The sequence below is a fragment of the Nipponia nippon genome, unplaced genomic scaffold, assembly GCF_047370975.1.
Source record: "Nipponia nippon isolate SJK-2023a ecotype South Korea unplaced genomic scaffold, ASM4737097v1 scaffold_9, whole genome shotgun sequence".
NCBI classification, from domain to species: domain Eukaryota; kingdom Metazoa; phylum Chordata; class Aves; order Pelecaniformes; family Threskiornithidae; genus Nipponia; species Nipponia nippon.
This window is the reverse complement of record NW_028262413.1, coordinates 35,412,152-35,424,760: the sequence shown is the minus strand read 5'-3', so window position 1 is coordinate 35,424,760 and position 12,609 is coordinate 35,412,152. Positions and strand designations below refer to the sequence as shown.

General features: G+C 47.2%; 1 protein-coding gene across 3 annotated transcripts in view; it reads right to left on the bottom strand.

The window, feature by feature from the left end:
* Nucleotides 1-3,218, bottom strand: part of ATOSA (atos homolog A) — a 49,672-nt gene extending 46,454 nt beyond the window's left edge. For 2 of the 3 annotated variants that reach the window (XM_087745363.1, XM_087745364.1), the window contains exon 1: nt 1,884-2,308. Coding sequence is in view for 1 of the 3 variants with exons in the window: in XM_087745364.1 (XP_087601490.1) it covers nt 1,884-1,899 (16 nt within the window). In the remaining 2 variants the exon portion in view is untranslated. Of the gene's footprint in view, nt 1-1,883; nt 2,309-3,075 lie in introns of those variants that run through there. The other variant, XM_087745367.1, reaches the window with a different exon arrangement.
* Nucleotides 3,219-12,609: the final 9,391 nt, after the last annotated feature.

Below are 12,609 nucleotides of genomic sequence, written 5' to 3'. Positions count from 1 at the left end.
GGGCTGCATGTGGCATTTAGGCAGCACTTTCACAACCCCCTTTGTGCATGGTATTGCTCCATTACATTGGCACACAGTTAAGCTAGAGGTAGTTACTAAAATGGCTGGAGATACTCTCCAATGCTTGGCGAGATCCATGATTTTTGTTAATTTTCTTAAAAGAACTGTAAGACATTACTTCTGAAGAGTCTTACCCAGTGTGTGATAGACATTTTACAACAGATAGGAATCTCAATTTATTAACTGTCAGCTTTGAGGGAAAAAAAAAAACAAAAAAACCACCCAAAAAACACAACCCAACAACCTAAAAACTTGCTTTCTTCATAAATTTGGTTCCCTCTACACCAGATGAATTAAAAAAAGGCATCTGATGGCTTATTATACAGCAACTAAAAATGTTTCCAACATTCTAAATTTTCTGCCTAAAAATTAAAGAAAAGAATAGACAAAGGTCATATAGAGGTTTTGAACTGCTACAGCAGAACATTTTAAAGCTGCAAATATTGACTTGGGTTTTACCTGGCTCTTTTGAAATTTTATTTCACCTTGACAGTGAATAGTTTTCAAACTTCAGGGTCTGGTATGAAAATCTAAAGAGATTCTAAAAACAACCTGCCTTGCTGCATTTGATCAGGTGAAGGTTTAAGCAATTAAGAAATAAGGAGGAAAGCCCCTTTCGAATCCCTAGTACTTAAACCCCATTAATTTATGCATACGGTTACGATCATTTCAGTACTATCGTCACAACATATAATCCTTACAGCATATACACACAAGAAATCCACCTAGCAGTGGTCACTTATGTGGTATCACTATTAGCAAACATGTCATTAACAAACCTAATTAAGATGTGTATGTCATGCAAGTGTTAGTATTTAATACACGGATATCTAAGCTATACTAGAGTGTTTCTCAAAACACCAAAGTGATTATAACACAAAAAGAATGTTTTTAAAACTGAAAGCAAGCAGGTAAACAATAGAATCATCAAAACTTTCAGAAACCCAAATATCTAAGCAAGGATTTTTTTTTTTTTTTAGTTAACACTCAGAATTCTACGATAAGCACTCATAAGATTTGTTTTTAAAAAAAAAAATCTTGCTTTAACTAACAGGAATCAATAATCACTGCTCATGTGGATCAAAATAGAAGTCATGACATATTTTCAACTCTAGGGGCATCAGCAGCTGTTGCTATACTGCAAAAGAGCTGAAGTGTTATAAACACATACATAGACAGTCGACTTTATTTTTCTGTAAAACCAGAAATGTCAGCAATCCAGATAAGATAGTAACCAAATAATCGTGAAAAATTAATGTTTCAGCATGTTTTTTTGATACATCGCCTTTATAACTGGAACAAAACACCACTGTCGGGTTATAAAACAACACAGATGGAAGTTACGGTTATTTTCAGGGCGTGTTTCAGCCACAGTTTGACATTTTCATGCATGTGCCGGCATTGTCTGTGGATGCCCGATTTGCCTTTGACCAGCTCCTGGCTCAGCACTGCAGGTCTGTGCTAACACGCCGACTGTAGCTGACACACAAACTGCAGCACTCCCAGGGCGAGAGGAGTTCGCCACGGCGTCGGCCTCCCTCCCTCCCACCCACCCACCCACCCACGACAATGGGAAGCCGAAGGGCATGCAGGACGCGGGGCTGGGGGTCGCCCTCGGAGGGGGCGCCCTCCCGGTACCCTCCCGGCACCACCGGCATTTCCCCAGCCCAACCCGCGCACCTGGATTCTCTCCCATCCCCGCAAATGACAGGGAAGGGGATAAGGAAATAGAGCGATAACACCGAAACGAAATGCCAGGCTACTTCTAATCCTAGAAACAAAACAGAAAGAGCACGACAGGAATCTCTCGATAAACCGTTTACCTCGTTCCGGCTTCATTGTCTCCGTTTCCTCAGAGAGGTCCGAAAGGAGCCGGAGCGCTCCGCCGCTCTCCCCGAGACGGCTGGCTGTCGCTGCCTCCAGCGACCGATATTAATGATTCTCCGTGTGTAACAACGACCGGCCGGAGGCGGGCCGCGCCGCCGGGGGCTCGCCCGACCCCGCCGCTAGCAGCTGGGCCCACCGGCAGGCAGGCTGGCGGCCGGCCGGGGGAGGCTGAGCGCCGGCGGCCTCTCCCCGCGCCCGGCCAGGGTGTCCTTCCGTGACACGGCGCCGAGCGGGGCTATTTATAACCTGCCGGGGAAAAAATCCCACAACAACAGACCTCGGCTCACCCCCGGCCGCGCCGGCTCTGAGTCACCGCGGCCCCGGGCGACGGCAGCCCCGGCCGGAGTCCCCTCCCTCCCGCCTGCCCCGCGGAGGGCAGCGAACGCCCCCCCTCCCCCCCCCCCCGCGCCCCGCCGGGCCCCCGCCCCGTCACCCGCCGGCGGCTGGCGGCGGGGGGCTGCCCGGCACCTTCATCCCCGGCCCCGCCGCTGCCGCCCGGGCCGTGCCCCCCGCGCTTCGCCCCGGTCAGACAGCCCGCGCCTCCCGCCGCCGCGGAGCGCTGCTCTCCATGGCTCTGCCTCCTGCCCTTCCTCCTCCGCCGCCTCCTCCTCCTCCTCCGCCTCGCCGCTGACTAACTCCCCTCCTCTCCGCCGGGCACTCCCTGCCTCCCGCCGAGCGGGGCACACACATCACAGCCCGCCGGCGGCGGGCAGGGCGGCTCGGCCGCCGGCAGGGGGGAGCGCGGCAGCCGCCCGCCGGGACCGCGGGGCCCCGCTCCGCTCCGCGCCCGCCCCGCGCCGCGCTCATCCCGCCCCCGGGCCGAGCCCGGCCGCCCCGCCCCGCCCCGCGCCGCCTCACGTGCCCCGCGGCGGCCAATCCTCTGCCCTCGCTTCCTGCCTGGCCGCCCGCCCGCCGAGCCGCTCGTTGTCACGGCAACGGAGCGCCGGCCCGGCTGGGGCCTGCCGGCGGTGGCGGGCCCGGCCCGGCGGCGGGGAGCGCGGCCGCCGCTGCCCTGCAACGGCGGCGCCGCGGCTTATCGGTTACCCAAACGGCATCCTTCCCCCCGCCGCCGCCAAGTATTCTGGCAGGCAGGTTCCCCCCCGCGGAGGAGAGCGGCCCCTCACTCACCCGGCTCCGGCGGGGGCTGGCGCGGCCCCTCAGCCCGCTCCCGCGAGGGGCCTTTCCCGCACTGCCGTCAGCCGCTTGCCGGCTCTCCCTCTTCGCCCTGCGCGGCTACACAGGCGCTCTCACGCCGGCCCCCCGCGCCGCCCCAGGAGCGCGGGCCCATGGCTGTAGGGATTTATATAGCTCTGCGTGTACCGCGCGGTGATTCAAAGCGTGAACTGCCCCATCCGCGGGGGGTTGTGCCCCGCCCGCTCGCACCGCCCGGCCCGAGGAGCTGCGAAGGAGGGGAGGAGGCCGCGTTTGTGTCCCTGGCCCCGGGGGAGGCCGCTGCCCTGGTGCCGTCCTCTCACGGCCCATCGGCTGCCCTGCCTGGCAGCGCTCCGCTTGGCGCTCACTTGACACCGATAACTGCGGAGGAACAATGGAGTCAGCTGGGCTGTGGTTACACAACCGCCTTAATCCAGCAGAAATTCAGGTTTCCCCGAAAGGGACGGGCCTGCGCCATCCCTCCTTTCAAGGCCTGCGTGGCTGCCTGGCAAAGCCAGTCAGGAACCGGGCTGCTGAAGGCGAACCTCCCTGCGGCTGCGGCCCTTCCTGAGCCCTGGGCCTGCTCCGTCGGGGTGCAGGCAGGCTGCTAATGCCACCACAGAAAATGGGGGAACAAGCTGCGGTGGTGACAGGGCTCCCTCTTTCAGCAGGGGCCCAGATCTATGCAGGCTGAAGCGGCTGTGGTATCATGGCCTCCTGACAGCAGAGGGAGGACTCCAGCTCAGCTGGAGACTGTACCAGGGCCAGGGAAAGCCCCGCAGACAGCTCTATTACTCTGAGCTGGACTTGGTCAGAAAATACAGATGAGATGATACAGGCCTCTCTTGCTTTAATGGGGTCCTATAGCTGGGATATACACGGACACCGCCGCACCACCAGTCGTTACACTGGCAATTCCCTGCCACTGCGATTATTGTTTACACACATTTCCATCTTATAGACTGAGCCCTATGGCGGGCACTCACTCCCTACAATGATTTATTGGTATGCATGTCTTCTGCCCTTTCTGTAGAGAAACAATGCGCCTGGGTCAGTCACTCCCCACCCTTTCTGGTGTGCCAGGATGCCTGCAGATGCATATACACCGAGGATCTGCGTAGCCACCCTCTTCTCACAGCTAGCCGAGCAGCCACTGAAGATACTGCAAAGAATGTAAAATTCCAGAACTACTCAATTCTACGCTGTTTGGTTCATATGAACTGCATCTATTGCCCTCTCTCGTTTATCAGTTGCACATCATTACACTCAGAGGGTGCTTCACAGAATAAACTGTGCAGTAAACACCTTTCGTTTCAGTCATACCCTGAAACACATGGGCAAGTGGGAGGGTATCACATGCAGTGCTTTGATACTACACTCTTAAGTACATGAGTGTCACTTCTGTTGCTGTGTGACTGCTGTAGAGGTGTTTGATAATTACAGATCTCGGAGCTCTCTGCCGGATGCAATATAATTGCGAATGTGGCAATCCAGAATTATAAAAGGATGAATTTGACTAAGCAATAAATAGTGTAGATGTATGTATATGTGAAGTTCAGCATGACTACACTGGGCATGATTCAGCCGCCTGTCAGATCCTCCTACCGGTGATAGTCATCCTCATGAAAAGTCACATCCTTTAGGCCACTAATTGTTGCTGTAAGACATTACAAATTAGTTTGTAGCTTGTTCTAATATTGGTTTTACAATCAAAATCAAATCTGCCTTTCTACTGTTTAACGACAACTGTAGCTATTTAACTGTTATGCTTCATGTAGTATTTTTTAATAGTTTTTAAATTCTTAATCTCACTTCAGCAATTTTTTTAAAAACAGCTCACCAGACACAAACAGGCCCAACTTCCAAGAAAATGCTCTCCCAAAGTGCTTTTTCCATAGTGTTTTCTTAATTAATGAGCCAAATAGTAAGTGCACAGTTTCCCATTACCTCATGGTTCTTTTTAGGATTTCAAGCCAATGGGAAGTGTAGGTGCCAGCCTGAAAACCACTCATCATAAAAAAAGAAAGTTCTAAGGGATACAGCAAGAGTAAGCCAGGTCTGGCGCGCAGGGTCCTATTCTGTGTGACCATGTGGGAGATTTCAGGGTCAGCTTCCCCTCTTGAGTCAGACCATTTCTCGACCCAGGGGGCAACGGGTGTGTCTGAGATACATGCTTCAGGTCCTGCTTCACTTCGGACAAAGGACGGTTTCCCTTTCAACCACGCAGACGTATAACAGATCTGAAAAAAGCAGAGTAGAAAATTGAGGATGTTTAGACAGATCTCATTATACAATAATTCATGTATAATATTAAAAGCAAAATAAGGATAAACCGCCCAAACAAATTGGTGGACTTAGTTTGGCTAAAATGGCTAAAAATGGCCTTGAACTCATAACTTTCCTCCCAGTCACCAACCAGACGATGAGTGCTGCATGAATACGCAGAGAAAATATGGCATAAGAGGCTTCAACCATGGGAATTCGCTTACACATACCTGGAAATTTTTTGAGAACAATGACAGTACTGAAATGCATTTCTGACGTCAGAAGCTGAACGTCAAGTTAAAACATCTGAAAAGCGTATGGCTGCGTTACACGTCACACAAAAGCAGGATTAGCTTACAAACACAACTTTAACTGCCTTCCCGCTCCCAAGTCTACACCGACACGTACTTCTGGGAGGACAAGCAGGGACAAAACTAGGTTTCTTATCAGTTTGTGTCTCATGGTTGATTACCTTTGGTCTGTAGACAGGTGAGAGCTTAGGCTGCAGCATCCATGCAGTCACAGCAGCTCTCGTACATATGGTCTCCGGTGTTGAAAAGCATGAGTTTTGGTGGCAGCCTCTTTCTCAGTGGAAACCTTAACAGGGCCGCTCTACCTCCTTCTTTTCCTGAAATGCATCAGACCTTTGTTCTCTTATGAACGCTACCCACGTGTGAAGCTTGGCTGAAACTGGCCATTGGATTTTAAAAAAATCCCTGCTTGGGGCAGCATGACACAGTGTTGCCATATCAGCCTTATTCATATAGAAATGAGGGTTTTTTTAAAAAAAAAATAAATCAAGATAAATGTATGGGTGTGTTTTCCTTCAGAACTTCAGCACTTTACGCTTTTGGCATGGTCCCTGCAGCCTGGAACAGTGTATTTTAGGTTATATCCCCAAGTGTCTTTTCAGCTTTAGCTGTGAAAGAAGTGATGTCTGATGCAGCAGATCAAGATTCCTGTGGTGCCTGGAGACAACTACTGCCTGCTAAGTGATGTGGCACAACTGCTTTTGACATGGCTGCCACCTCTGTGGTATAAAGCCACCACACTTGGGAGAATATTGTAACCAAAGGGTGAAGACAATCAGAAATAGACTAGAAGATACAGTATGCAATGTAACAAATTTGAAATGTGCTAAAAAAAACTATGAAGAATCAACTGTAATTTAATTGTCACCAGTAGTAACCACGGTTACTCATTAAAATAGAAATGAGTTATATGCCTGTAGGAATTTGTTAGTCTGCAAGAACAGAAAAGCCAGCTGTTACTGAAATTGAGAAAATTATAAACCAATGTAATTAATATGACAATATATTATAAAAGTTTAGTTTTAGGGGTTATAACCATTTTGGGTTTGGTTTTTAATTCATCACTGTATACAGATAAGTGGGTCTAGTTGAACGGAAGAGAATTCATCATAATTCTTTCTCAAGATAGGTATAACCACAATAGCAAGGACAGCTTGAGAAAATTATCTTCTGTATGTATGCCTACCTTTGTGTTACTGCTGCTAGCTTCAGCCTCCAATACTTCTGAGTACATGTTTTAGCCCCACTCATCTTTATTTAACAGCTAGATTTCAGTATTTTAATAGCATCAACCCAACTACATTCAAAAGTACATTAAAAACGCCCAAACTGTATTTCCCATCCTTACAATTACCAGGTAACATGGCTCACTAGGTCATGCAGAGATATCCAAGTGGCATTAAGGCAGTGCCTCCAGAGTTCCTCCGCTTGCTCTGTTTCACGCTGATCTGAGAGGCAGGAAGACCTTGATGGCGAGAGCCGCAGAGGAGGTTTTGGTCTGTATTCATCTCCAGCCCGTGCAGAAGTTCCTCCACCAAGCTTCTCACCAGCGTAATTTTGAACAGCCCTTATAGGCCTCTCTCAGTTACATTTGGGGCTTGCCTCAGGATCAAAGAAAGGAAAGTAAATTCATCTCTTCTTTTTGAGTCCCCAAACACAGACTGTTACATCAGAAAGTCTGGCAAGATGGGCTATACTCATGTTCTACAGAGTACTGCATGATGAGAACTCTCTGTACTGGGTACCTGCTGACATAGTTATACATAGGGATAGGAAAAAGAAACTGTCAACCCAGGATGTCCAACATTGGCCCATAACAATATTTGGGCATTTAAATAAAGCAGCCTGATTTTCAAAGGAAAAACCTTCTCCAGCTCCCATTGACTTCAGCAGAATTTGTCAATCCGCAGCATTGTTAAAAACCAGCCCACCTCTACTCAGGTTCCTAATTATGGAATTAGGCACCTAATTTTAGATACTTATTTTTGAAAACTTTTGTCCTATGGGCTTGATTCTCATCTTGTTACATCAGCTCTCCCTGGTATAAATGCATCAATTAAGGCAGTGGAGTTACTTCTGCAGGAAACCTGTCCCATGACTGGAAAATCAGGATCTGTGACAGAGTAGGAAGAGCAATATTTTAGTTTTCTTTCTTAGAAATACACAAATCAGGTCCTGGCGCTAAATATTTTGAAGAGAGTAAACAAACATAACAAGTGTTAATCAACAGGTGCTCTACTGTTAGACCCTGGTGTTTGCTAACTTACAAGGATTTATCTTTTCATACTGTTCCTACCAAAACCCTCCATTGCTTAATTTTACTACTAATTGGCCCTTTCAAAGTAAAAATGTATAGCTAATATTATGTTCTTACCTCCTAAATTCACTTTTTGAAATTAGAAAAATGACATCTGGGGGGGTGGGGGTGGTGGTGTTCCTGTGTGCTCTCCAATTCCTTTATTTTCCAAGTAGTACTTTCTCACTGGAGACATAGCCAAGACTAAGTTGAGAGGGAACTATGAGAACAACAGAGCACTCCTCTCAAAAGGAAAGCTTATCCTTCTCACCAGAAATAATTTCCTGGACTCGACACTTTGTTACTAAACCTTGTTTACATACAGGAGATTCCTTAGTTGGAAGCAACGCGGTCCCTGTCCCGTGCTGCTCCTCAGGTTCCCCTGATCACATGGGATACCCTGTGCATCTCTTCGGGCATGCACTCTTCTGGCAGCAGCAACAGGAGCTTGGCACCTCTCGGGATGGAGTCTCTTCTTCTGCCACTCTTCCAGAGACTGCTGAGGTCTAGCAGTCAGGCCTTCTTGCCAATAGAAGTTAAGCCCTTCCTGCATTTCCGTAATTCACTTTGGAAACAGTAACTTGTATAATCTCTTCTCTGTTTGGCGCAGCTCCTAAAATGATATTTCATAAATGCTGTGTGCTTCTTTAGTAACTGATCTGTAATGCCTAATTAGATACCAGTTCCAAAAGAGAATAATGCTGTCCCATCTGAAGTGGTGACTGGTGGTAATGGAAATGCAGAAGTATGAAGATAAAGACACGTAAAGGTTCTGCTTTACAAAAAGACTAACCACCCATTCTGTATAAATGTCAATCTAATACCTACTCAGTAAGATCACAACAGTTAGGTTGCATTGCATCAGCACTTGAATAATCAGGCAGAAATGCACTGATTAAAAAAGTAAATGATCTACTTGTGAATAGAGTATTAATTTCTGAAGGAGAGGGAAATTATTCTCTTGTACATAGAAGATCTTTTCTGTGGCTGTAATATTTATTCTAGACTGGAAACAAGGTTGTTGGGGTTCTTTTTTTCAATATTTTTTCAAGAGGGTTGTGCAAGTTCACTGATGAATGCTAACATTACACAGTGTTTACCCAGGACTAAGCTTGATGGAAACATTAATCAGAAAATATATAGGTTTCCCTATTAAAATTGAAATTTTTGTAGCAACGGCAAGCCCTGACATTCCCTGAACAGAAGCTAGAGATACATGTTTGCCAAGAGAAACAACACGATGTCGCCAGCAGTAGAAGGTTTTGGGAAAATAGAAGCACAAGAACTGTTTCCAATCTAGGTCATCTCTCGCCACTCAGCACTCTCAGTTTACTTTTGAGCAGTTATATCCAGAAGCTATACCCCAGTTACTCATGGCAGTGATCCGGCAGGAATCCAAGCACCCCGTTTATATAATTTCTATTAATTTCAGTGGAAAGTGAGTGCTTAATGCTCGGAAGGAGGTGTTTGGAGTTTTGCATTGCTGTTTTCCTATTGCTAATGACTTGATCTATCTTGCAATAATTTCCAGCGCAGCTCTGCACAAGTAATTGCACCAAATAAATTGCTGATGTAACTCTGTCTGGTAGGAGTTCATGAAGTTCAACCTCTGATGCCTCTGCCAGCCCTGTTTACTTTCCCCATTCTACCGCAACAGCTGGGTCACGGTTTAGCACTGTACCAAGGAGTCAGCGGCACAACCCAGCCAGCTTTTCCCAGCTCGGGCAGCTCTCATCATTTGGAATCCAATCCAGTTGGCGGCCGGTCACAAGTGGTGTTCCCCAGGGCTCAGTGTTGGGGCCGGTCCTGTTCAATATCTTCATTGGTGATCTGGATGAGGGGATCGAGTGCACCCTCAGTAAGTTTGCAGACGACACCAAGCTGGGTGGGAGTGTTGATCTGCTGGAGGGTAGGAAGGCCCTACAGAGGGACCTGGACAGGCTGGATCGATGGGGCGGGGCCAACTGCATGAGATTCAACAAGGCTCAGTGCTGGGTCCTGCCCTTGGGTCACAACAACCCCACGCAACGCTACAGGCTGGGGGAGGAGTGGCTGGAGAGCTGCCTGGCAGAAAAGGACCTGGGGGTGTTGGTTGACAGCTGACTGAACATGAGCCAGCAGTGTGCTCAGGTGGCCAAGAGGGCCAATGGCATCCTGGCTCGTATCAGGAATAGTGTGGCCAGCAGGACCAGGGAGGTGACAGTGCCCCTGTACTCGGCACTGGTGAGGCTGCATCTCGAGTAGTGTTCAGTTTTGGGGCCCTCACTACAAGAAGGACATCAAGGTGCCGGAGCATGTCCAGAGAAGGGCAACGAAGTTGGTGAAGGGTCTAGAGAACAAGTCTTATGAGGAGCGGCTGAGGGAGCTGGGGTTGTTTAGTCTGGAGAAGAGGAGGCTGAGGGGAGACCTTATTGCTCTCTACAACTACCTGAAAGGAGGTTGTAGTGAGGTGGGGGTCAGTCTCTTCACCCAAGTAACAAACGTTAGGATGAGAGGAGACGGCCTCAAGCTGTGTCAGGGGAAGTTTAGGTTGGATATTAGGAAAAAATTCTTCACCAAAAGGGTAGTCAGGCATTGGAACAGGCTGCCCAGGGAAGTGGTTGAGTCTCCATCCCTGGAGGTATTTAAAAGAAGGGTAGACGTGGTGCTTGAGGACATGGTTTAATGGCAGTGACTTGGCAGTGACAGGTTAACGGTTGGACTCAATGATCTTAAGGGTCTTTTCCAACCTTAACGATTCTATGATTCTATCTACGGCAGAACTCATGTTCACAGCCTTGGCCCTCACGTGCCTCCACTGCTACTGGCTCCTTATCTGGAGGTTGTACCACAACCACCTTTTGCCAGGTTTTTCCACAGGGCTGTGTGCAGACTTGCCATCCCATTCAGCCTCTGTGAGTCAGGCCTTTGGACTTGCTGGTTTCAGGCAGCGCTCATCCTCCGTCACATTAGTACCCATTTCATAGAAAGGCCTGGCAGTCACAGGTGAAGCAGAGCCAACATCTCTCCAAAGGGCCATCTTGTTGTACATCTCTCCCTGCATAGCTGTTGCACCTAGGAGAAAACTGACACAGTGAGCATGCTCGCAACACATTAAAGAATTACTACCGCTACACTGCTGAGTGTATTGAAATTACAGATGACTTTCCACAGGCACCATAAATGAAAAGGATAATGCATTTATGTAGAGAAGCGATTACCTTGCTGGAACAACAAGCCCAGCCTATAGTTCCACCCAGGCTAAATTAATACCACAACTCCTACTAAACTTATGAGAGAGTAGGGCAGGAAAGTGGCACGTTGTTAAATACAGGGCAATATTTAATGTAACCACATGCATGGTTTACAAGAGAAGTTGCATATCATTTGCTAAAGTAGGCAGTGAGTTGGGGCTTATTAGGTAAATGCTGGAGCTATTGCAAAACAGCCATGGCCTCGTTCTAAAAATTTTAGTTGCATAGTTGTTAGCCAGAGCCCTTCTATTCATGGCTGCTTAGTGGCGTGTACTACACGTTAACAGTAAAGACTGAATGGAAACAGCACTAGACAGAAAGGGTTGCACATAGTCACCAGGCTGATTTTTCAATACAGAAATGTGAAAATTACCCAGATTCAGGTTTTGCTGGTTCCCAATTTTTTTTCTTCTTTTTCTTTTTTAGATAAAAAAGTATTCCCTAAAATTCCAGTCATTAGCTGCTGTCCTGTAATTGTATAGTCCATAGTGAAGAACACTACAGCTCACCTCGCTCATTGGCAGGGTTGGTTATATCAGTCATGGGCCCAGCTCTGCTCATATACCAAAATTTTCTTGATAAAGACCAAGCCTATATCTCTTGCCCCAAGCATAGTGTTTGTAAGCTTTACTGTACCTAAACCAAAACAATTTATCTTTTCAGGAGTCTGACATCCTCTGAAAGTGAGAGCCTAATAGCAACTATGGCAAAAAAATAAGCATTAAAAGCTAAACACTGAAAGGCCCGATTGTACTTCACTGTGTAAAAAAAGAAAACAAAAATAACTGTGCCTGGCAAATGTCATCAATGGCGAAATCCTTGGCCCCTATACAAAGGTCAACTCCCCTTCAAACAGAGGGAGCTAGGATTTCAACTTGGGCTATATTGGGTAGTGCTTTCTTTGCTACTTTTACACTAGATCAATTATAATTTTAATCCTTACAGTTGATTTATTCTCATGTTGTATAACATTATTTGAAGGGGAAGGGAAGTTGACATTTGTTCAAGGATCTCAAAGAAAAGCAATAAAGTACAGTATGTATACCAAAAAAATTTTTAAAATTTAAAAGTAAGTTATTAAATTGCTTACCTTCAGAGGTCAATTAAAACTTGAAAATGAGAAACATTGATGTACATATTTATAGCAAAGTCGATCTTTACTTAATTAGGCTAGGTACTTTTTTAAAACTAGTGATACAGTTAGAGCATTGCGGCTGTATCTGTGCTTATATTGCTTTTGGCTCCTTCTGAATTTCTTGGTTAATTTATTTTCCCTTTAAGTTGTTTAACTGAGTTTCTTTCTTTTGCACAAAACATAAGCAGCTCCACTGCCTGGAAAACACAGAGCCTGATTGTTCTCCTGCTTACACCAGTGCAAATCAGCAATGATCCCGCCAGTCTATAG